This window comes from Carlito syrichta, unplaced genomic scaffold (genome assembly GCF_000164805.1).
Source record: "Carlito syrichta isolate Samal-C Ts95f unplaced genomic scaffold, Tarsius_syrichta-2.0.1 Scaffold314127, whole genome shotgun sequence".
NCBI classification, from domain to species: domain Eukaryota; kingdom Metazoa; phylum Chordata; class Mammalia; order Primates; family Tarsiidae; genus Carlito; species Carlito syrichta.
The window spans coordinates 307265-330900 of NW_007258223.1; the positions used below are offsets into that span (position 1 = coordinate 307265).

Consider the following 23636-nt stretch of genomic DNA (forward strand, 5'->3'; position numbering starts at 1 on the left):
TTTGGGGGGGACCTACCTCATCAACATGGGTATTTGCACAATGCACATTTGTATACCTAACCATGAATTGTACCCCTCTTCTTAAAATAAAAAAGAAAAAGCAGTTGGCTTTAGGATAACTTACCATGAAACATCAATGTCTTCAGTTATATGTATCTGTTCCAAACATTTTTATTAGATTCTTTAGCTTAGATTTATTGAGGTATTTCATTTTACTATTAAAAGGGGGAAGGAGGCCACACACAAAAAGAATGGCAACGGACACTGCCTCCAGCAGAAAATGTACAGAAGCACAATGGAAAAAAGTTTAAATATAATGTTAAAGATGTTATGTGAAGACAAAGATACGTAAGGCAAGAACAATATGTTATGATGGAAGAAGAGATTGAAGTGCTATAGCTACGAGCCAAGGAATGACAAAAATTGCCAGCAAACTACCAGAAGTTAGGAAGAGAGAAGGGGGGAATTCTCCCCTATTGGTTTTCAGAGTCATCGTGGCCCTGATGATATCCTGATTTCAGACTTCTAGCCTCCAGAATTGAGAAATTTCTGTCATTTTAAGTCACTCAGTTTGTAGTGTTTTGTTATAGGAACCCTAGGAAACGAATTCAAATATATCATTTACTACAGTTCTCTACTATTTGATTATTTAATGACCAATGATTTAAAACTAATATTAGAAAAAAATAATTTTTAATAAGTAAACATTTATCAAATCTCTTTTAACAAGTAAATATTCTATATTTCATTTTCAGGTTACTAAAATAGTATCTTAAGTATAGGCATCACTACAGGCCATGTGTATAGCCACCAGAAAAAAAAAACAGAAGATAAAAGTGGGAGGTTGAAATAAAACACAACCTTATATAAATTGAACAAAATTTTAATTTTAAAAGATCACAAGTAATTACAAAATAAAGTGTCCCAACTATAGACTGTTATACACATTTACACCTATACACATGTATTTAAACTTGCTTCATCTTTCATCTCTTTATCTGAGTAAAAAGAAGAACACTTTCTTCATTCAGAAGATTTTTGATGTTGTAATAATTACCTAAAGTAAAGCGATAAAATAAAAATTATCTCCATTGGAATAATTCCTATTGATTAATATTTTGTTATTACCTGACAGTTATACAAAAAATAAAAACAATTCACCTAATCTAAAGTAATTTTTATTTAATTCCATGAACTAAAATTTCAAGAGTTAACCATCATATATGATCCAGATAAGGTTTGAGAGAAAATAAGTTTCACATTATTATGGTAATAAATGCAGAGATGAGTTATACAAAGGTGTAATATAGGAAAATCTCTTTCTGAAACAATCTTCATTAGGTTTTAAAAACTGATGCAGATGCCTCTAAATAAGACATATACATATATGATTAAGTATTAAAGGTACAATGCTAAGTAAAATAATATCTCAAAATTTTAAAAAGACAAATGATACTTTTAAATAAATGAAGTATTAAATAACAAAAAAAGTGAAATACAGATGGACAGCAAGCATCATATATGGCAGAGTTATTAGCATTGAGTACTATTACAGCAACCTTCTATATATCGGAAATTTATAAAGTATTTACAACAATGCTGGCATACTAATAACTATACAAACATAGCTATTATTATTGTTTCCTTCCATTAGAATGTAAGCTCCATAAAAGCAGGGATTTCTGTCTGATTTGTTTATCCCCAACTCACAGAGCAATGCGTGTCCATAGCAGATACTTAATTACATTTGCTGAATGAGTGAATAAATGAGCGAGTGAAATACAGTATCTATTTCAAATGGGGTTGGTTCTTTAATAACTAATGAGGCACACTGTTCTGTATGTTTGAAATCACCCACTAAAAATCGTTTGAATATTTTCTTAGAGATGACAAAGGAGAAATAAGTTTCCTTCTAACTCTACAATACAACATATCTTCTAACTCAATATTTTGATATTCAGCAATAAACAACTCGTTCAATTTTCATGTATCAAAACACTAATATACTTACCTAATGATAAAGTAAAAGAAAAATATGTACCAAAGTGCTCTGGCATCAGTCATATCACATTTCATTTTGATCACTGTGGCTTTTTCATGGTTGCCCATGAACAGCTACATTTTTTTTACTATGTGAAGTGTCTTTATGTATACTTACCTGAAGGAACATAGAAGAAATCCCCAGTAGTTATTATATATGGTGTTTCATGTAAGGTACACAAAAGGTCACCAAAGTTAACAAAAAAAACCTGCAAATTTAAAATTAAAATATTAATCTAAATCAAACCATGACAACTAACACTCCAAGGGATCTTAAAGAGAAAGTGGTAGGAAGAATAATGAAACCCCAGAGATGTTCATGCTTTAATCTCCAGGACTTATAAATATGTTACATTACAAGGCAAAAGGGACCTTGATGGAAGCCCATTCTAATCACATAAGCCCTTAAAAACAGAGCACGTGCCGGGCTCGGTGGCTCAGCCTGTAATCCCGCGCCTTTGGGAGGCTGAGGTGAGTGGATTGCCTGAGTCTGCGGGTTCGAGACCCGCCTCTGGGCAGGCAAGACCTCATCTCTACAATAAATAAATAAAAAAATTAGCCAGGCGTGGTAGCGCATGCCTGTAGTTCCAGCTCCTTGGAAGGCTGAGGCTGAAGGATCGCCGGAGTCCAGCAGGTCGAGGCTGCGGTGGCCGGGAGCGGCCACTGCACTCCAGTCTGTGCGATGGAGTGAGACTCCATCTCAAAAAAAAAAAAACAACAAAAACAAAACAGAGCACGTTCGCCTGCTGGAAGAAGGAAAAAGATGGGGCAGATAAATTAGAAGCATGAAAAGGACTTGCACTGTTGCTGATACCAAAGATACGAGGGCCAATGAACCAAGGAACATGGGCCATTTCTAGAAGCTGAGAATAACAACAACAGCCAGTGAGGAAATGGCAACCTCAGTCCCACAACCACATGAAACTGAATTCTGCCAACAATCTGAATATGACCGGAAGCATATTGAAAGCAGATTCATCCTCACAGGCTCCAGAAAGGAAGCCAGACCTGCCAACATCTTGATTTCAGCTCTGTGATACTCTAAACAGAGTACCTAGCCAAGCTCACTAGATTTCTAACCTACATAACTGTGAAATAACAAATAAATCTGTGGTAAAGTCATGTGCTGCATAATAACCTTTCAGGCAATAACACACCACATAAACAATGGTGGTCCTATAAGGTTATAATGAAGATAAAAAAATTCTTATGGCCTAGTGACATTATAGCCATCATAAAGTTGTAGTGCAATGCATTACTCATGTGTTTGTGGAGATATTCTCTGTAAATAAACCTACTGGTTACCAGAAATATAAAAGTATATAGCACATATAGGTATGTACAATATGAAGCCTTTGATAAAGGTACTATGTTACTGGTTTATGTATTTACTAGACTATATTTTTTATCATTATTTTAGATAATGATAAATACATGTATATAAAAACAATGTTAATTCCAAAACAGCCTCAGCAGGCTCTTAAGGAAGTATTCCAGAAGAAGGCATCGTTATCATAGGAGATAATAACTCTCTGCATGTTGTTTTCAAAGACCTGATAGTGGGACAAAATGTGGTGGAAGACAGTGATACTGATGATCCTTCACCCTGTAGAAGCCCAGGTTAATGTGTGTATTTGTGTCTTAGTTTTCATCAAAAAAGTTTAAAAAGTAAAAAAAAATTTAAATTTTAAAATAAAAAAGCTTATAAAATAAGGAAATGAAATGTTTTTGTACAGTTGTATAACATGGCTGTTTTAAGTATTAGAAGAGTCAAAAAATTTTAAAAAGTATATAGAGTAAAAAAGTCACAGTAAATTATGGTTATTACTGAAGAAAGAAAATTGTTGTTTATAAATTTAATGTGGTCTAAGTCTACAGTGTTTAAAGACTACAGTAGTGTATAGTAATGTCATAGGCCTTTACATTCATGTAGTGCTCACTTATTGACTTAACCAGATTAACTTTGAGTCCTGCAAGCTCATTTGTGGTTAAGTGACCTATACAAGTACACCATTGCTCTTTTGTGCCATATTTTGACTGTACCTTTTCATTGTTTATGTATACAAATATTTACCATTTTGTTACAGTTGCCTACAGTATTTCATATAATCATATGCTGAATAGGTTTGTAGTGTAGGAGCAATAGGCTACCCCACACAACCTAGGTGTAGGACGGGCTATAGAATCTTATGATGTTATTACAATGAAGAAATCATCTAATGATCCATTTCACATAACATAGTCCCTTCATTCAAGAGACATATGAGTATAATTTGTTAGGGTAGCAAGAGAAAACTAACACAGGAATAAATTTTTGTTTTTCTCTATTATTTACCAGCTTGTGAAAACTCGGAACCACTGTAAAGATTGTCACTTAGCTATACCTAGGTATAACTATTTATTATATCATATAAGAGTTTATCCCATTACTAATTCAAAATAAAAATACACCTTTTTCTTCCTGTAGCACATTTCAGTGATTTCTAATTTTTGCAATTACCATCAATGTTTCAACAAATAATTCCAAATGTTCAGATCCCCCTCTAACTTAAATTATTTCCTAGGAAAAATTTCTAGAAATGTTAGATTCATAGGTTACAGGGTATGAATATTTTCTATTATCTCTACTAACTCAGTAATTATAAAATGTCACTTGGCTTTAAATGTGGATTCCTCTGAATAACACCCAGGCTAAACACTTTCAAACATTTATTACCCATATTTCCTTTTGTATAATAAAGGCATTACAGCTTAATGGTTAATTGCTGTTAGTTCAGTGGTACATGTCACAACGTTTATTCTCATTATCGATTTTTTTTATTATACAGGAATGATCTATTTATTGCTTTTTAAATGTGTTATTTTTTACTCTTATAAGAGTAACTGGAGGTCTATGACATTCTAAGATTGGATTAGTAGATATTTATTATTTTAAATCAGGATTCTAGTTATACTGATGTAGTAATAAATTAATCTTTTGCCTCTCATATGTACCTTTTCCTATTCTTGCCTAAATTTGTTCTTCATTAATATAAACTCAAAGGTCTTCATGTTTTTTAATCTCTTTTTTGAACTTACCTTAAATTTGTCAGCAAAAAGAAGAGTTTTGTATGTGATACTTCAGTAACTCATGATTTCACAGATTCCTGAAATATCACATACTGAAAAATGTGCCTTACTTATAATATTTTTTAAATGCTGTATAATGATAAATACTCTTAAATTTTATGTTTTCAAATTCTGTAGCTGATAAACTCAGAACACAGAATATTATGTTTTATAAATATTATATATATAAATCAAACCAAATTGCAGAAGTATATGTCTCCAGTGGGGGGACGGGGAGCGAGGGAAAGAAGATAAAGAGATGGACTGATTTACCTTGAACCTTATTATAACTGTAGCCAGTGAGATTGGTATATATAGTAGTATATTACTTAGTACTTATTGAAGCAACAAGTGCTTAGTCCTGAGTCTACTGTTAAATAGTTAAGTAAATTTTTCGTTACTCTCTCATTTTTATTTTTTTCAGGTTTTTAAAAACTGATATATAGTATAATAGCTGTACATATTTTTATGGTACATGTGATATTCTGACACCAGTATATAATGTGTAATGATCAAATCAGGGTAACTGGAATATAGGTGATTTTTTAAGAATACTTTTAAGCTATTTTTCAGTTGCATGATCAGAGAAATGTGCAATTAGCCTCAATCTCTATAATCCCTTCCAACTCTAAAATTTTAATGATTTGTTCACAAACCTATATTCTAAGATTCTAAGACTATTCTTTAAACTTCTGAACCTCACAACTACAGTCCTATGTATAGAACAGGTACTTTTAAATAAATGTTGGTCAACTAAACAGGTTTAACAAATTAAAACATTTCAAACAGATTTAACAAATAGACACATTTTTCTGTGTAATGTAGTAATAAACTTAATTTCTGAGGAAACAGTATTTCAATGCTTTGACAAATCCAAGAAATCAGAATTTTACCTATATAGCAAAACACAAATGTAAAAAGATATATACTCACTAATATATCTCGACCAACATGCTGTTTTCCCTTTTCTTGATGTGGTCCTAATATCAATTTCCCAGTAGAAAATAAGGGTGTATCCAACGATTTATATACTTTCAACTCACCATGCTTAACAAAAAATTGATATGTATCTCGTGGTCTTATAAGATCTAGGAAAAAAAATAGTAACACAAATATAAAGTATTATTGGTCAATAACATAACATAACATATATACTATATATAATAAAAAGCTATTTTAAATATAAACCTGACTTAGAGAGACAGAACTGAAAGATCACTGATTCGAACTAAAATGTCAGCGGTCAAATCCTGCCTGTCTTATAAGCTGCATGATCTTAGGCAAGTTACTTGAGCGCTCTCTCTGTCTCAATTTCCTTTTCTGTAAAATGGAGTAAGAATAGGACCATCTCTACTAATGAGTTGCTGTGAATAGCAGAGTGAGTGTGTATAAATGATTTAAAACACTGTCTAGCACACAGTATCATGTAAGTCTTAGCTTCATAGTAATGACACGATTATTTCTATTTTATTTGCTGAGACAAATAAAATGAGCTAAAATACAAGAAAGAATTCCCTCTTGTAAAAAAGTTTAACATAACCCACAAATGTATCATCACCATGCCAAAAAACTTTTTTTTCCTGTATGACTGATAAGATTTTTATTTACTAGGGAAAGGCTATGAGAAACCAGAGTTCTAACTGCTACTCACAAATTATTACCTCACTTTCAAAAACGTCCCTTTTACTTATAAACCTTTCCAGATCTATAATTAATACATTCTTCTATCATCAACTTCTGACTCTTATTTCCCTAGATATTTGGAAATGTTAGTGATTCCACAGACTATACAACATGGAAAAATACAGATTCAAGAAACAGATTAAAAGAACAAATCCTGACAACACTAACAATGTTTCTAACTTAGTAGAGTACAGCAATGCTTTTAATAAGACACTAAACAAAACACACTGTACTCCTACCTCTACTGCCAAATAAACAATCTAAATATAGAAATAACCTTGCTATGACGTTAACTTAAGATGTAAAATAAAACCTATTTCATAGTAAAAAATTTAAGTGGGAATACCATCACCACCTTTCTGGTTTGACCTATTTGTCCTCTGCCTTAGGAAAAATAGTCTTCAGTACTCAATGGTATAGTCATAAGTTAAAATATTTAATTATTTCTAGTATATAAATATTACCTGGTTGATAAATAGTTGAGCATTCTCTAAATCTCTATCCTATTGTAGCCCAACCCTTGAGACCTTCTATGGTCTGCCAGTGACTAAATATTTAATGCCTATATAGTATGGCAACTAATTTGTGCCAACCTTAAGGCTGACATTTATATGATTGACTGATGTCCTCACTAGTCACCCTCACAAAGGTTTTATGTCTCAGGTGCCATTATTGCCATTTATGGACCCAGAAGCTTGCCTTGCCCTACTCAATCTCCTCCTGGCCTCACAGTAAGAGTACATCCTTGGGTCTGCCAACTAACTTGCTACCATTCCCAGTAAATAGCCCTGTACCCATGTGTCCTCCTGGTTAAAGATCTAGACTCTGTTGGAGGAGACAACACTTCTGATTGTAGTACTTGTTCTCCAGAGGACAAATGCATGGTGCTATATGTCCACTGGAAGTTGGCTGTCATCAATACTCCCTCACCGCTGTCCTCACATAGGCTGCTTATAGGAATTAGACTCTCTTCTGAACTTTCACTCTAAAAGAGTTAAGGAGAGAAAGGGAAAGTTGAAGAAAGGGAAAGGCCAATCATCAAGCCAGTAGATTTTTCTTACAAGTTGTTAAGTATTTTCAATATCCCTGATCTTACCCATAAGAATAATCTCTTTTGTTTCTGGGTCCTTTACCCTCGATGGTTGCAAAGGATCTCCAAGAGGTATATCCAGATTTACTATTAATCTAGTTTCTGTAAAACAAATAGCACTGAAATACAAACTACTTACTTAAAGTACATTTTAGAAAGAATTCATTAAAATGTCTACTGTAACACAGTTTGGGCATAGAAAAGATAAGTTTCATTTGAGTGGGCAGTTTACTCATAGAGAAATGTGTTATAATATGTTATTGATAGTTTTTTAAAGAATAAAATTAGCTTGCAAGAAAAAAATGGACATGAAAAATAAATTTTACTTATACTATTATGTTGTTTTTTTTTTGAGTTGGAATCTCACTCTGTTGCCCAGACTGGAGTGCAGTGACCACTCCTGGCCACCACAGCCTTGACCTGCTGAGCTCTGGCGATCCTTCCACCTCAGCCTTCCAAGTAGCTGGAACTACAGGTGCGTGCTACCATGCCCGGCTAATTTTTTTATTTTATTGTAGAGATGAGGTCTCGCCAAGTTGCCCAGGTGGGTCTCGAACCCACGGGCTCAGGCAATCCACTCACCTCAGCCTCCCAAAGCGCAGGATTACAGGCTGAGCCACCGAGCCCGGCTTACTTATATATTATTATGTCTGAAATTTTTGGAAGTTTCAAATTTTGATAAGAGCTTCTTCCCAAGGAACATTCATTCATTCATTTACTTATTTACTTATTTATTTAGAGACAGGGTCTTGCTCTGACCCCCGTGCTGGACTGCACTGGCACGCTCATAGCCCACTGTCACCTAGACCTCCTGGGCTGAAGCGAGCCTCCTGCCCCCTCCTCCCAAGTAGGTGGGACCACAGGTACATTACCACCAAACCCGGCTAACTTTTTTGATTTTTTGTAGAGAAGAGATCTTGCTATGCTGTCAGGGCTGGTCTCAAACTCTTGGGCAGTAATCCTCCCACCTCAGCTTTCCAGAGCACTGGGATTACAGGTGTAAGCTACCATGCCCAGCCAGAGAACTCTTATTTAAAATAAAATTTAAAAGTTACTTTCAGAAATAAGTTCATACTTCTTTCGTCATTGTCAAGACAGATCTTTTTCCCTTTTTTGACTTTTTCAATGTTTTCTTTTGCTTTCCTTTTAGGTAATACCGTGTCTGGAGATAATATTCCACCAATCACATATCCTCCTGAAATATAAAAACAAAAAAGGTAAAACATCACACATGGGAAACAAAAAAGCTCAAAACAAAACTCTATAAATTAATATGGCTCCTTTCTCTCAAAGTACCAAAGAATATATTATTCTACAGCTAATAGTTCCAATAATATAAATACCAACCAATTTCACTTATGTCTCTACCACCCTAAATCTAAAAACACTAGTGCAACAAGATTGGATGATCTCTATTGCTTGCTTGATATCAACAGTCACCATGGGAGGCTTTTTTTTAAAAAAAGGCTAGCAATGAATTATTTATAGAAATCTGCAGGTGAGTTTAAGTCCTTTGACTTCAATATATCAAATAAAGAAAATAACTTCAAGAAAACACTGTATTTTCTTGCCCACCCTATACCATGTTGTAGAAAACTATAAGAAAATGGCTGACAGAAATTATAATGAGAACTATTTTACCTTTGCCAGTTATAATTTTCTAATGTCATACTCTAATGCTTTATTTTATGCAATTAAAAACTTTGTCAAATAATATAAAAAATAACAACACATTATATGTAGCCACATGGTCAAATGGCTACGAAAGGGGAGAGGGTGACAATTTATAGTCTGATCTATTGTAATCAGATAAATCTGGATTTAAATCTTATTCTTATCAGAGTTTAGGGGGTGATGATTAAACAAGTAATAAATGCAAATGTGTAAGGCAGTGTCTGGCACATAGTAAACATAAATTTCTTATTTACAGACATTATAATATAAATTAGGTTTTACCTGATGGTGTTTCTTGATAATCTATTCGCTCTCCTCGCCAGTATTCCAAAGGTTTCAAACGTATTCTCTTGGTTCTACGAACATTTGGTGTGTTGGAGGGCAATACTGCAAAAGAACGTCAGACAAAAATGTACGTATATAAATATTTGATAATACGTGGCAGTGAAGATTACCTTTTAGAACATGAATGCTATTTCATAGAACATGAATACTTTCTAGACAAAAGACTAGAAAAACAATACATATATCTATACCAATAACTAAAGGAATTACAATGAAAATATAGGCTACCAAATTGGCAAATATTTAAAAATTTAGTAACACCCAGGGTTGACTATGGTACACTCATCTTACCTGAAAAATGAAAATTTCTATATACTCAGTTTATTGGTCTCATCATCAAATTTCTATGTTCTTAATTTGTTTGCTAGAGTTGACTAAAAGTTAGCCAGAAGTTGCATACTGCTCTTTGGCATAATGCTTAATTTTTCCTCTCTATGGATACCAATACCCCTGCTCAGGAACATTTTTATTTTCCTTTGCCTCCTCCTGACTCCATTTATCACTTTACTCCAAGACAAGTATTAAATGTTGAGAAGTACAGCGGTCTCTCTTCATCAAATACTCTCCATGAAATACTGACAAGGTATAAGTTCTTTCTTTTTTTTTTTTTTTTTTTGACTTGCAGTCTCACTTGGTCACCCAAGCTAGAGTGCAGTGGCACACATATGGCCACCCCAGCGTCGATCTGCTGGGCTCCAGCAATCCTCCCACCTCAGCCTTCCAAGTAGCCGGAACTACAGGCGCATGCTACGGCACCCAGCTAATTTTTGATTTATAGAGATGAGGTCCCGCCCAAGTTGTCCGGGCTGGTCTCGAACCCATGGGCTCAGACAATCCACCCACCTCAGCCTCCCAAAGTGCTGGGATTACAGGCTGATTACAGGTCAGGTAATACCAAGCCCGGGTAGGTGTAAGTTCTTGAGTGGCACAATGGGAAAAAGCTTCCCCTTCCACTGGTTATCTTTAGTCAAGAATATAAGAGCACTCACAGCCTCAATTAAAGGGAGGAACATAGAAAGTCACTCTAACATCAAAGGTAGAAGCTACCATGAATCTTGACTCGTAAGTATCTCTTTAGGAACCATAAATTTTGATCCTCACATGTACAGATTCCACAGCTCCCAGTTTTATTTACTTACCATTCTAGCTACTGCTCTGTTTAGGAGTTAACTGGATGAAAGTGGGAGAAGCTGTCAGAGAAGTCATCTACCTAACAGTAATATTCTTTGACAAAATTATCTACCCAAGCTTCAAAGATTGGGTAAGATTACACTCACGCCCCATACTATGGAGCAAAAAGAGAGAGGACTATAGGAATTACAAATGGACAACAGACTAACTCCGTGACTTGTGATTATTTAATGTAAAATTTTTAAAAATTAAGTACATAATTTTATCTACCAGATAATCTAAATAAAAGAAATTTTCCTGCTTAAGGGACAGTAAGTTAAATTTAGAATCTGAAACTTAATGATAGCATTTTTCTCAATAGAAATGTTAAAAGAAAAAATATTCTTACCTAATTTGTGATGCATTCTGTTCTTTGGTATCACATTAGATCTTTTTGAGTCATCTACAAAATGAAAAAGATATCATGAGCAATGACTGCTACTCCATTGTTTTCCTTGGTTATCTTCAGTATAAACATTTTAAAATTAAAATTTGACCTCACAACACATTTATTGTTCCTTTTGCCTTTCTTTGCTGAGGAGTTAAAACTAAGAAAAATCAGCACATTTCTCTAGCTTTGCTACAATGAATATATCTAAAGAGTATACCACAGTTAAAAAAAATAAAAAAGGTCTCCTGCGCCTGTGCACAGAGCTAGGTCGTTCCAACTGTGCTGTCCTGACCTCCGGGAGCTCCACGTGTCTTCGTTGCAGCCTCTGTCCTCCTGTGACCTGCAGGTGTGACTTGTCCAGATAATCTCATCTCAGAAGAAATCCCAGAGAAGGAGGAGAAAGAGGAAGAAATGACTGGTTCTCAGGGGCTGTTGACATTCAGGGATATGGCCACAGAATTCTCTCCAGAAGAGTGGAAATCTCTGGACCCTGCTCAGCGGATTTTACACAGGAATGTGATGTTAGAGAACCACAAAAACCTGGTTTCTCTGGGTGAAGATAGTCTCAACACACAATCCCTATTTCATACTAAGAATTTCATGTCCTTCCTTTGTAGAATGTTTTCTGAGAGTTTCTGCTTTACACAAATGAGTTTCAGATTCCCGCTATCAAAGAAATCTTGGTGATTTGTTGGCATAGAAAAGAAAAAATTAAAGATATTTCATTTTGAAAAAAACAAATAAATAAACAAGTTTTCTATTGTTCATTGATAAGTGAAATAGACTTCGTGGATTAAAATGTAGGACATAATAAAATATTAATGTGCTAATAATGTTATCTATGATCTGCCCACATAATTTTAATTTATCTACCAGATAATCTAAATAGAACTTTTCCTGCTTAAGGGACAGTAAGTTAAATTTAGAATCAGAAACTTAAAGATAGCATTTTTCTCAATAGAAATGTTAAAAGAAAAAATATTCTTACCTAATTTGTGATGTATTCTATACTTTAGTATTACTTTAGATCTTTAAAGTTCTAAAATAGTACAAATGTACTGAATTTTGCAATATGTCAATGAGTTCAGTGGGCTCAAGGATTCTCAAGCTTAAGTGTGATAAACAACATCTAAAGATAGCTGCCATCAATTCTTTCCTGTCCCATGCACAGATGTTCTGTAGGTGCACAGTCTCATTCCCTTCTCCTTCAATCTCTGCTGGCTTTAATGTCTTGTTTGACTAATAGAACATGCAGAAATTATGTTCTGGGACTTAGAAGGCTAAGTACTAATAAGATAAGCAGGTTCCACCTGGGTTTCTTAGGATCACTCTGGGGAAAGACATCAACAATATCTGAAGATTGACTACCCCAAGACTGCCATACTGTAAAGAAACTCAAGATGGCCATGGAGAGGAAGAGATGCTTAACTAGCCCTCAACATTCCAGCTGTCTTAGCTGGGTGCCATCTATATAAGTGAGGAAGTCACCTTGGATATACAGCCCAGTTGAACTTTCAGATGACTTCAGCCTCAGCAGGCTGCATCTAACAACGAATATATGAGAGCGTCCAAGTAAGAACTGGCCAGCTAAGCCAAGTCAACTCACAGAACCCAGATGGATAAACCAATTGTATTAAATTTTGGGGTGGTTAATTATGTAACTGGGACACTTAATGTTCACAAGTCACCTAAAATTGGTAACATATTTTTTCCTTAAAAGTGAGTCTAAGATTTCATCACATTCTCAAATGAGTCCGTGAAAGCAAGAAAAATTTTTAAATGACTGAATTTGATATTTTATAAAACTGCTGGATTGGAAGAAACTTCAGTGATCTTTTTTTTTTTTTTTTTAAGTTGGAGTCTCATTCTGTCACCCAGGCTGGAGAGCAGTGGCACGCTCCGAATTACTGCAGCCTCGAACTGCTGGGCTCAAGGGATCCTTCCGCCTCAGTCTTCCAAGTAGCTGGAAATACAGGTACACGCCACCATGCCCAGCTAATTTTTTGATTTATTGTAGAGACAATAAATCAAATTGTCTCTACAATGTTGCCCAGGCTGGTCTTAAACCCTCAGGCTCAGGCAATCTTCAGGCTCAGGCAATCTTCTTGCCCTGGCCCCTCAAAGTGCTGAGAGTACAGGCTGAGCCACTGAGCTCAGCCTAATTATTTTATTTTATTTTTTTATTTGTGGGGTACAATTCAGGGTTAAGTATACAAATGCTCATTATGTAGCTAACCTTGTTGATGAGGTGTGCCCTTCCCTCCCATGGCAGATTCCCACACTTTGGTGATCTTAACATCTAGTTTCCCTGTCCAAAATAGTCAAATTCGTAGAGACCAAAAGTAGATCAGTAGTTGCCTAGACTTGGGAGGAAAAGGAAAGAAAGGTGGCTGCTAAAAGATATGGAGATTTATTTTGGGGAGTGATGAAAATGTTCTAAAATTGATTGTGGTGATGACTTCACACCATTCACTGATTTGTACACTATAAATGGATTAACTGTATAGTATGTAAAGTCTAACTCAATAAATTTGTTACCAAGAAAAAAGAAGAAATTCATACAGTCTCCACCAAAACAGAACAGGACGTCTTGTCTGTCAGAAACTTTCCCAAAGTAGTGGGTCTCAGAGGCAGCAATAGGATCACAGGAGGAACCATACAAATGAGTAAATATATTGATGATAATGGGAATCAAGTTTCCCACTATTTGAAAGGAGGCTTATAAAAATGGAAAAGGGTAAGTCTGTATTGAACTAGAATTGGAGGGAGTGATGTGAATTCATGATTTCTAAATAACAGGCATGCCTCAGAGACATTGTGAGTTCAGTTCCAGACCACTGTACAATAAAGTGAGTTACATAATTTTTCTGATTTCAGTAAATATAAAAGTATGTTTACACTATACTGTAGTCTCTTTAAGTATACGAGAGCATTATGTCTAAAAATATTTACACACTTTAGTTTTAAAATGTTATTGCTAAAAGATGAAAAAGACCATCTGAGCCTACAGTGAGACAATCTTTTTTCTGGTGAAGGACCTCGCCTCAGTGTTGATGGCTGCTGACTGGTCAGGGTAGTGATTGCTGAGGGTTGGGGTGGTTGAGGCAATTTCTTAAAATATGACAATGAAGTTTGCCATAGTCATTGATTCTTTCTTCCACAAAAGATTTCTCTGTAGCATGTGATGGTGCTTGATAACATTTTACCCACAGTATAACTTCTTTCAAAATTGGAGTCAATCTTCTCAAACCCTACCCTGCTTTATCAACTAAGTTTATGAAATATTCTAAATCCTTTGTTGTCATCTCAACAATGTTCCTAATATCTTAACCAGAAGTAGATTCCACCTCAAGAAGTCAGTTTCTTTGCTTATCCATAAGACAACTCCTCATCTGGTCAATTTTGATCATGAGATTGCTGCAATTCAGTTACATCTCCAGACTCCACTTCAAATTCTAGTTCTCTTGCTATTATACTTCATCTGCAGTTACACCCTCCACTAAAATCTTGAACCCTTCAAAATCATCTATGAGGATTGGAATCAACTTCTAAACTCCTGCTAATGTTGATATTTTGATATCCTTTCATGAATCACAAATGTTTTTAATGGCATCTAGAATGGTGAATCCCTTTTATGTTTTCAATTTACTTTACCCAGATATATCAAGGAATTGTTATCCACAGCAGCAAAAGCTTTACAAAATCTATTCCCTAAGTCATAAGACTTGAAAGGCAAAATTATTCCCTGATCCATAGGCTGCAAAATGGATGTTGTTTTAGGAGGCATGAAAACATTAATATTGTACCTTTCCATCAGAGTGGTTGGGTAGATAGGTGTATTGTCAGTGAGCAGTAATATTTTTGAAAGGAATCTTTTTTTCTGACCAGTAAGTCTCAACAGTGGGCTTAAAATATTCAGTAAGCAAAGCTGCAAACAGATGTGCTGTCATCCCAGGCTTTGTTATTCCATTTATAAAGGACAGGCAGAGATTTAACATAATTCTTAAGGGATCTAGGATTCTTAAAATGGAAATGAGCATTGGCTTGAACTTAAATCACCAGCTGCATTAGGTCTTAACAAGAGTGTCTGCCCCTTGAAGCATTGAGTCAGGCACTGACTCCTCTTCTCTAGCTGTAGAAGTCCTAGATGGCACCTTCTTCCAATAGAAGGCAGTTTCATCTACACTGAAAATCTTTTGTTTAGTGTAACCACCTTCATTAGCTGTCTTCTGGATAACATGCTGCAAAGCTTCTACATCAGTACTTGCTACTTCATCTTGCACTTTGTGTTATGGAGAAAGATTCTTTCTTAATTGAACCTCAAGAACCAACTTCTGCTAGCTTCAAACTTTTCTTTGGTAGCTTCCTCACCTTTCTCAGTCTTCACAGAAATGAAGAGTTAGGATCTTGCTCTGGATTAGGTTTTGGCTTAAGAGAATGTGTGGCTAGTTTGATCTTATATTCACACCATTCACACTTTATATCAGCAATAAGACAGTTTCATTTTCTTATTATTCATGTATTCACTGAAGTATGCTTATATTTTCCTTCAAGAACTTTTCCTCTGCATTCACAACTTTGTTGTTTGGTGCAAGAGGCCTAGTTTTCAGGCTGTTATGGCTTTCAACATGCTTCTTCACTAAGCCTAATCATTTCTAGCTTTTGACTTAATGTGAGAAACATGTGGCTTCCTTTCACTTGAACACCACTGCAGGGTTATTACTGGCCTAACTTCAATACTGTTGTGTCTCAGGAAATAAGGAAACCCAAGTAGGGGGAGAAAGATGGACAAACAGTCAGTCAGTAAAGTAGTCAGAACACACAGAACATTTCTCAGTAAGTTTATAGTCTTACATGAGTGTGGTTTGTGATGCCCCAAAACAATTACAGTAAGAATATCAAAGATCACTGCTCACGGATCATAACAGATACAATGAAAAAGTCTGAAATATTGTAAGAATTATCAAATGTGACACAGACACACAAAGTGAGCTAATGGCACTAATAAAGACTTACTCAACAGAGTTGCCATAAATCTTCAATATGTAAAAAACACACTATCTGCAAAGGGCAATAAAGAAAAGTAAAATAAAATGAGGTACACCTGTAAAAATATAGAAACAGATAAAATGCCTGTGTTATGTATGTTGTATATATGTACATATCTGTGCATGTATGTGTAGTTATGTCCTATCTCTGTCCACTAACGAAATCTACCACAATATGACTATCATAATAAATGATGAAGATTACAACCACACAGAATATAAACCCAGTAGTCCATACTAATATTTAAAAAAAGAACAATGAATAAATGCCATGGGGATAAATACTATTTCTTATAGCAGACTGTCAACTAATTAATGGAGAAGAAGCCAATTAAATAATAGAAAGTAATTTGGTACCATCACTAGTGGCTGACAATTCAAGTGGGAATCTTCAATGGATGCTAAGGTTGGTGAATGGAGGTTTGGTAAAAAACAGGATATTAAAATAGCATCAGAATATCACTCCACAATCATATTTATCAGTTATAAAAGAAAAAGTGTCTTTACTATAAAGAAAGCTGGCAGACAAGAAATTGAACAGGGGATTAGGATTAACATCATGTGGGTAGGTCAATATTGTGTGCCTCTTCTGTGATGACAAATTACAACACAGCATCATTTCTGTAGTATTCCTGTCAAATGAGCAAGGCCCACATTTGATTGTGAAACATCAGAAAGACCCAGGTTGAAGGTCATTCTAAAAGCATGAAAAGCCTATAGGTTTTTATTAAGCCTTTACAAAAGTCAGTGTCAGGAAAGTTGGGGAAAAATTAAGGAACTACTCTATTTCATATTGAAAGAAACTGAAGGAACATGATTGCTAAATGCAGTCCATGATCCAAAATTCAATCCTGAACCAGAGGGAAAGGAATAGCTGGTGAAACTTGAATACAGGTCTGTGAATGAACAGAAGTGTTTTATTAGTGCTGATTTCCTTATTTGAATGGTTGGAGGATGGTTATATTCTTATCTTGCTGAAATACATTATGGGGTATTTAAGGGAATTAACACACCCTGCCTACAACTCCCTCTTAAATTGTTCCGAAAAAGATGAGTGATAACAAACATATATAAATATTTATTAGAGGAGGTAGAAAGGGAAATAAAACAAATGTAAAATGTGGGCAACTACAAAATCTGGATGAAGGGGAGATATGATATTTTAGTTTAAGTTTGAGCTTATTTCAGAGTAAGTTATTTTTTTTAAGTGAGTAACACAGAGGCAACTCCTGAACTTCAAAGATTAAAAAATCCTAATAAGCATGAACATGTAAGAAAACAAGCTACCCACAAAGGGGGAAAAAAATAAGGCTGCTTTCCAATTTCTATTCATAAGCAAAAACTTTTGTGAAACAAAAGAGCAATAGCCAGATAGTTTAAGGGCAAAACAAGATCATGACTCAAAACTGTTTTTCCTATTTCACTGGAAATTCATTGCATTAAAAGAAAAAAAAAAATCCTAAGTCCTTGCTAGTGTATGTGAGAATGTCTATCAACCTTACAAAGAAATAACAAGCATATCTGTTCAAGTGCAAATGTGTTAGGCATATTTATTAAAAGAAAGAATAATGACACAGCAAGTCAAAAACTAACAATTCAATCATTTGCTGCTTCTAAGCCACTTTTAGTTCTCTAAGAAAGGTTAAATAGAAGAATGAACAAAGGTAAGAAACAACTAAAAAAAGTAGAGGTCACAGACTACAAACTAACATGATTTAACAGAATCAAGAAGATAAATTTGACCAAAGCCAAGTGCATTCTATAAGAAAGCTAAAATGTACAATAACAGCACTGAAATGTACGTAACAAAGACCAAAGGAAATATAAGAACAGTTGCAGTGGGAACATTTGCCTTCAACTCTAGCAGTCCTTAACAGATCTCAAATAAAAAGAATACAAATGATCAGACTAATATCAAGCTTGGCATGTCAAAATCTAGCATCCTGTTCTTTCCCCCAAAATCTGCTTCTTAACCAATAGTCTCTAAATCAGGTAATGACAACAACATTCTTCCAGGTCCTCAGGCCAAAAACCTTGGAGTTATCCCTGTCACCTATCTCTTACACACCACATCCATCCATCAGGAAATCCTGTTGACTCCATCTTCAAAAATATCTAAAAATCCTACTACTGATCTCCCCTCTATTGCTAACAACCTGATCTAAGCCACACCTCCTCTCACTAGGACTATTCCAGTATCTCATCGACTAGTCAGTCTCCCTGCTTCCAGTCTTCCTCTGTTCCTTCAACTCCATCAGTCCATTCCTAACACAGCAGCCACTGGGTGTCTGTCATGCATCTCCCCTGCTCAAAACCCTCCAGTGGCTTCCCATATCTTTGTAAAAGTCAAAGGGCCTTATTAATAGCCTTTAACATCCTATTTGATCTTTCATTCTGTTACCCACATGCCATCATCTCCTACTGCTTTCTCTCTCTTCTGCTCCAGCTCCCTGGCCTCTTTGGGGGTCCCTGATCAAGACAGACTCTTTACTACATCAGAACTTTTGCCCTTGAGTTTCACTCTGCCTAGGACAGACAGCTGCATGGTTTGCTGTCTCACTTCTTTCATGTCTTCACTCAAATGATCACTTCTCAGGGAGTCCTTCTCTACCCATCTACCTAAAAATATAGCCTCCATTACCCACTCTCAACATCTAACAAATCATACGTTTTGCTATCTTTTATATGATCTGCCATCCTGCCCCTCCAGAAAGCAAGCACCAGAAGGGCAGGAATTTTTGCCGGTTTAGTTCACTGACACACCCCTAAGCCCTTAAAAGAATACACAGTAAATATTCCACAATATTCTCTGTAAGTATTCAAGATTCCATAAATATTTAATTATATTCAAAAAATGTATCCACTTATATTATCAATAAAATAATGACCAGTTTTTAAATCTTTAAACAAATCCTTATTTTTAAATTCTTAAATATTCCCTCTTTTTCAAGAACCCATGGAAAAATTATAGAAACTAAGCATATACTAGAGACTAGAACCCAAAGAAAACCTTAGTAAATTCAAACAATAAACAATACCGGCCAAGCAAGTTCTCCAGAATGATGAAATGAAACCAAAAAATATTAAAAAAAAAAAACAAAATAAAACACAACTTCTTAGAATCACAGCCAAAATTGGGTATGCGATATAAACCAGATTTTAAAATTAAGAATTATATATTCATCCTCATTATATCAAGTTATGGGATTAGAATTCATATCATCATTTTACAGATAGGGAAACTGAAGATACCAACAAGAACACTGGAATTTCTTACTCAAGATAATGTAGTTATGCCTTCTGATCAGTGGTGAATGAAAATAATAATAATAATAATAAAAAGATAAGTAGTAGAGCTAGATTCAATTCCATGTGTCTGACTCTGGAGAACAAGTTCTAACTAATCCGCATTAGCAGTCTTTTAAGTAACTGATGGATCAGAGAAAAATCATCACTATAATTTAGAATATACTGAAATAATACTACATAGAAAAACCTGTACAACAAAGCCAAAACTACTCAGGGAAATTCACTGCTTTTTCTTTACCAAAGAAAAAGTAGAAAAATAAAGTATTCAAGTTAAAAGAGAAAAATAATAAAATAAACCTAAAATAGGGTAAAAGAATTAAAAAGTTAAAAGAATTAGTGAATCAGGAAGGAAAAAAATGAAAGAACAGATTATATCTAAGCACACAAGTTTTTACAGCATAAAATAATTACAAAAATTTCTATTAAGAAGTGTTTTTAAAACGTTAGCTGAGAAGTTTCAAGCATATTGAAAATAGACAAACTAGTATAATGAACCCAATACACGTATCAGCTAGCTTCAGTAATCATCAACAGATGGCTAATTTATTTCATGCATACCCGTATTGGCTTAACAAATTTATTTATTAAATAAGTAGACACCCTAAACACCAATACTCATTATTTCCTCACATTCTACTTAAATAACTCACTCAGTTTCTTTCTCTCTCCCCTAGGTACAGGATCTTACTAATCAATCACTATATACTAAGCATCTTAAGAGTAAGTACTCAATTTACGGTTGCCATCAATGATAATTTAAATGAAACACAGCACACCTTACTTCATATTCAGAATGCCATAAAAAGATAATAGAAAATAAATAATAATTTACCTGAACTTTCCAGGATTTCCTCATCCTCCACATCGGAATTGTTCTTTCCAGACAGTATGTAATTATTGAGCCTGGAGGGTCCACTTAAGAAAAAAAATAAGCCACAAAATATATGCTTTGATAATATATGTATCTAACATATCCACCTTAATGATAACTTTTCTCCTAAAACTGTCATAGGTTTCTTTCTTATAAAACCAATAATGATGTTATAGGTCACCAAGAATATACAGGGGATCCCCCCAGAAACCCAGAATTATCTTTTGGATGAAAGGCCCCTTATAGTACATTTGGAATTTGTTCCTCCAGATCAAATGGTCAACAAAATTTTTATCTGGTTTTGAGAAGGTCGTATTACGATTTGTGAAAGAAACATCCCAAGTTGTGGCAAGCAGGTGACTGGTTCTTCCACAACAACAAACATGCCTGCTCACAATACCCTCAGTGTTCTAGAGCTTTTGACCAAAAACGGCATGACCTCCATGTCCCACTCTCCCTATTCACCCAATCTCCCTTGAGCAACTTTTTTTTTGTTTTCCCAGATGAAGAAAGTCCTCAAAGGAAAACATTTTGCCAATGTGGAAGTGAAGCAAAAAATGGCAAAAGCACTTAAAGGCATCGAAATTGATGGGTTCAAAAACTGTTTTGAGCAGCGGAAAAAAGCATGTTGATAGGTGTATCACATCAAATGAAGAGTACTTTGAAGGTGACTAAAGTTTAAATATGTAAGAATAAATAGACAATTTTTAATAAGTAAATTCTGGGTTTTTGCCCATCCCCCTCAACTGTCCTCCTTCAGTTTCTATAGGAGATTGGTCCTAGAACTCACTATGGATATCAAAATCCAAGGATAGTCAAGTTCTTTGCATACAATGGTGCAGGATTTGCATTACTTATATCATCTCTAAATTACTTATAATACTTAACAGGATGTAAATGTCATATAAATCATTATTATAATGTAGTTTTTTTGTTTGTACTGCTTTTATTGTTGTACTGTTACTTTTTATTGTTGTGTATTTTTTCTAAATACTTCCTCTTCTTTTTTCTTTTTGATGTTCTATACAAACAAGGTCTCTCTCTATTGTCCAAGCCGGTCTCAAACTCCTGGCCTCAAGCGATCCTCCCACCTCAACCTCCCAAAGTACTGGGATTACAAGCATAAGCCACCACAGCTGATCTTTCCAAATATTTTTGGTCTGTGGTTGGTTGAATCAGTGGATGCAGAACCCAGAGGTACAGAGGGTTAACTGCAATACCTGCTGCATAAAACAAAGACTAATTCATTATAAGATACTGTGATTTCCATTATAGTCACACTTTCTCTGGGATCACTTGCTTTGACGGGAAGCCAGCTGATATACTCAGCAGCTGAGGAGGCTACATAGCAGGAAACTAAGGTCTACTATCAACAACCAGCAAGGAACAGAGCTCTCTAGCCAACAGCCATTGTGAGTGAGCTATCTTATAGGTGGATCCTCCAGTTTCAGACAGAACTTCAAAGGACCACAAACCAGACAGACATCTTGACTGACATCTCCTGAAAATTCCTAAGCCAGAAATAGTTGCTAAGCCTTTCCCAGATTGCTGACCCACAAAAACTATGAAACGATAAATGTTTGCTGCCAATAACAAAATTAAAATTTACTTTTGGGGTAATATGTTACACAGCAAGGGTAGCTAATATAGTGAGTAAATCCTATTATCCTTAGAATACATGCATACCTTTCCTCCAACATAGAAGTCTTAGACTCTTCAGAATACAACTTAGACTCTGTTGGTATCCTGCCACTGGTCGTAGTCTTTGGATTAACATTTTGTGCAGTCATAGTACCATCTTGATGTTCTGAACTTCCTGTGGATCTACAAAAATGAAAAATTTATAACTGTTTATACTTCTTCAAGAAATATTTCTTTCAAAAATAATACACAGGTGAATACATAGACAATATAATACTGACTATAACAAATATCAGATCAATCTGTTTAGGTCCCAAGACTTACAATTAGCTCTGGAAGAAAATGTGTTTCTAAGACCCACCAAGACTTCCAACTTGAAAAATTCTGATAAAAGAAATGATGCAGACTGGTCTAACTAAGATGTAAGTGATGTCAGAAGAACAGAGAAAGACCTTATCTACAGGCAGCTTATGATATATATTATACAGCTAATCTATCACAATTTTCTAGAGAATCAATAAATAAACTTGTTTTCTTTGATACTCTAAGTCAGCCCACTAAGGGACAACAGAGTCCTCAGAGGGACCCAGTTCATCTCTTCAGTAGCTGCCAGTTAATCAGTTTACCCTAAGTATATGCAAACAAGAGACACTATTTCTATCCTAGCAAGCAGTATACTTTATTTCTTTAGGCTCTACTATCCTCCTGGGTCCTACCATCAGAGTTAAAAGAAATAAAAAAAGAATAGGAGAATACTATAAATAGCTATATGCCAACAAATTAGATAACCTAAATGAAATGGACAAATTCCTAGAAATATACCAATTACCAAAACTTATTCAAAAAGAAATAAATAATCTCAAAAGGCCTATAAATCAGTAACCAAAAAAAAAAAAATATCCAAAAAGAAAAGCTCAGGCTCAGGTGGCTTCATCACTGAATTCTACACCAAGCATTCAAAGAAGAATACATACGAGTTATTCATAAGCTCCTTCAATAACAGAAGAGAGAATACTTCCCAACTTATTTTATGAAGCAATATTACCCTTACACCAAAACTAGACAAAGACCAGAACACCTCAACAAAATACTAGCAAACCAAATCCAGCAACATATTTAAAAAAGAAGGCAGACATGAGAATGGTCTGAAAAAGCTAAATAGAAGGTCTATGAGATTTCTTTATGCACTGTAATGACAAACACTAACATAGTTTAAGGTAATTCTATTATTTATTTTGGGATATCCTCAGTATTCTACTGTTTCTA

General features: G+C 34.9%; 1 protein-coding gene across 1 annotated transcript in view; it reads right to left on the reverse strand.

The window, feature by feature from the left end:
• Nucleotides 1-867: 867 nt before the first annotated feature.
• Nucleotides 868-23636, reverse strand: part of CENPC (centromere protein C) — a 66804-nt gene continuing 44035 nt past the window's right edge. Inside the window, exons 11-19 of the mRNA XM_021719101.1 lie at nucleotides 22416-22553; nucleotides 20691-20773; nucleotides 11460-11513; nucleotides 9878-9982; nucleotides 8997-9116; nucleotides 7928-8023; nucleotides 6082-6236; nucleotides 2159-2249; nucleotides 868-1057 (exon numbers count right to left, since the gene is read on the reverse strand). Of these exons, the coding sequence (XP_021574776.1) occupies nucleotides 987-1057; nucleotides 2159-2249; nucleotides 6082-6236; nucleotides 7928-8023; nucleotides 8997-9116; nucleotides 9878-9982; nucleotides 11460-11513; nucleotides 20691-20773; nucleotides 22416-22553 (913 nt within the window). The 3' untranslated portion in view covers nucleotides 868-986. The remainder of the gene's footprint in view (nucleotides 1058-2158; nucleotides 2250-6081; nucleotides 6237-7927; nucleotides 8024-8996; nucleotides 9117-9877; nucleotides 9983-11459; nucleotides 11514-20690; nucleotides 20774-22415; nucleotides 22554-23636) is intronic.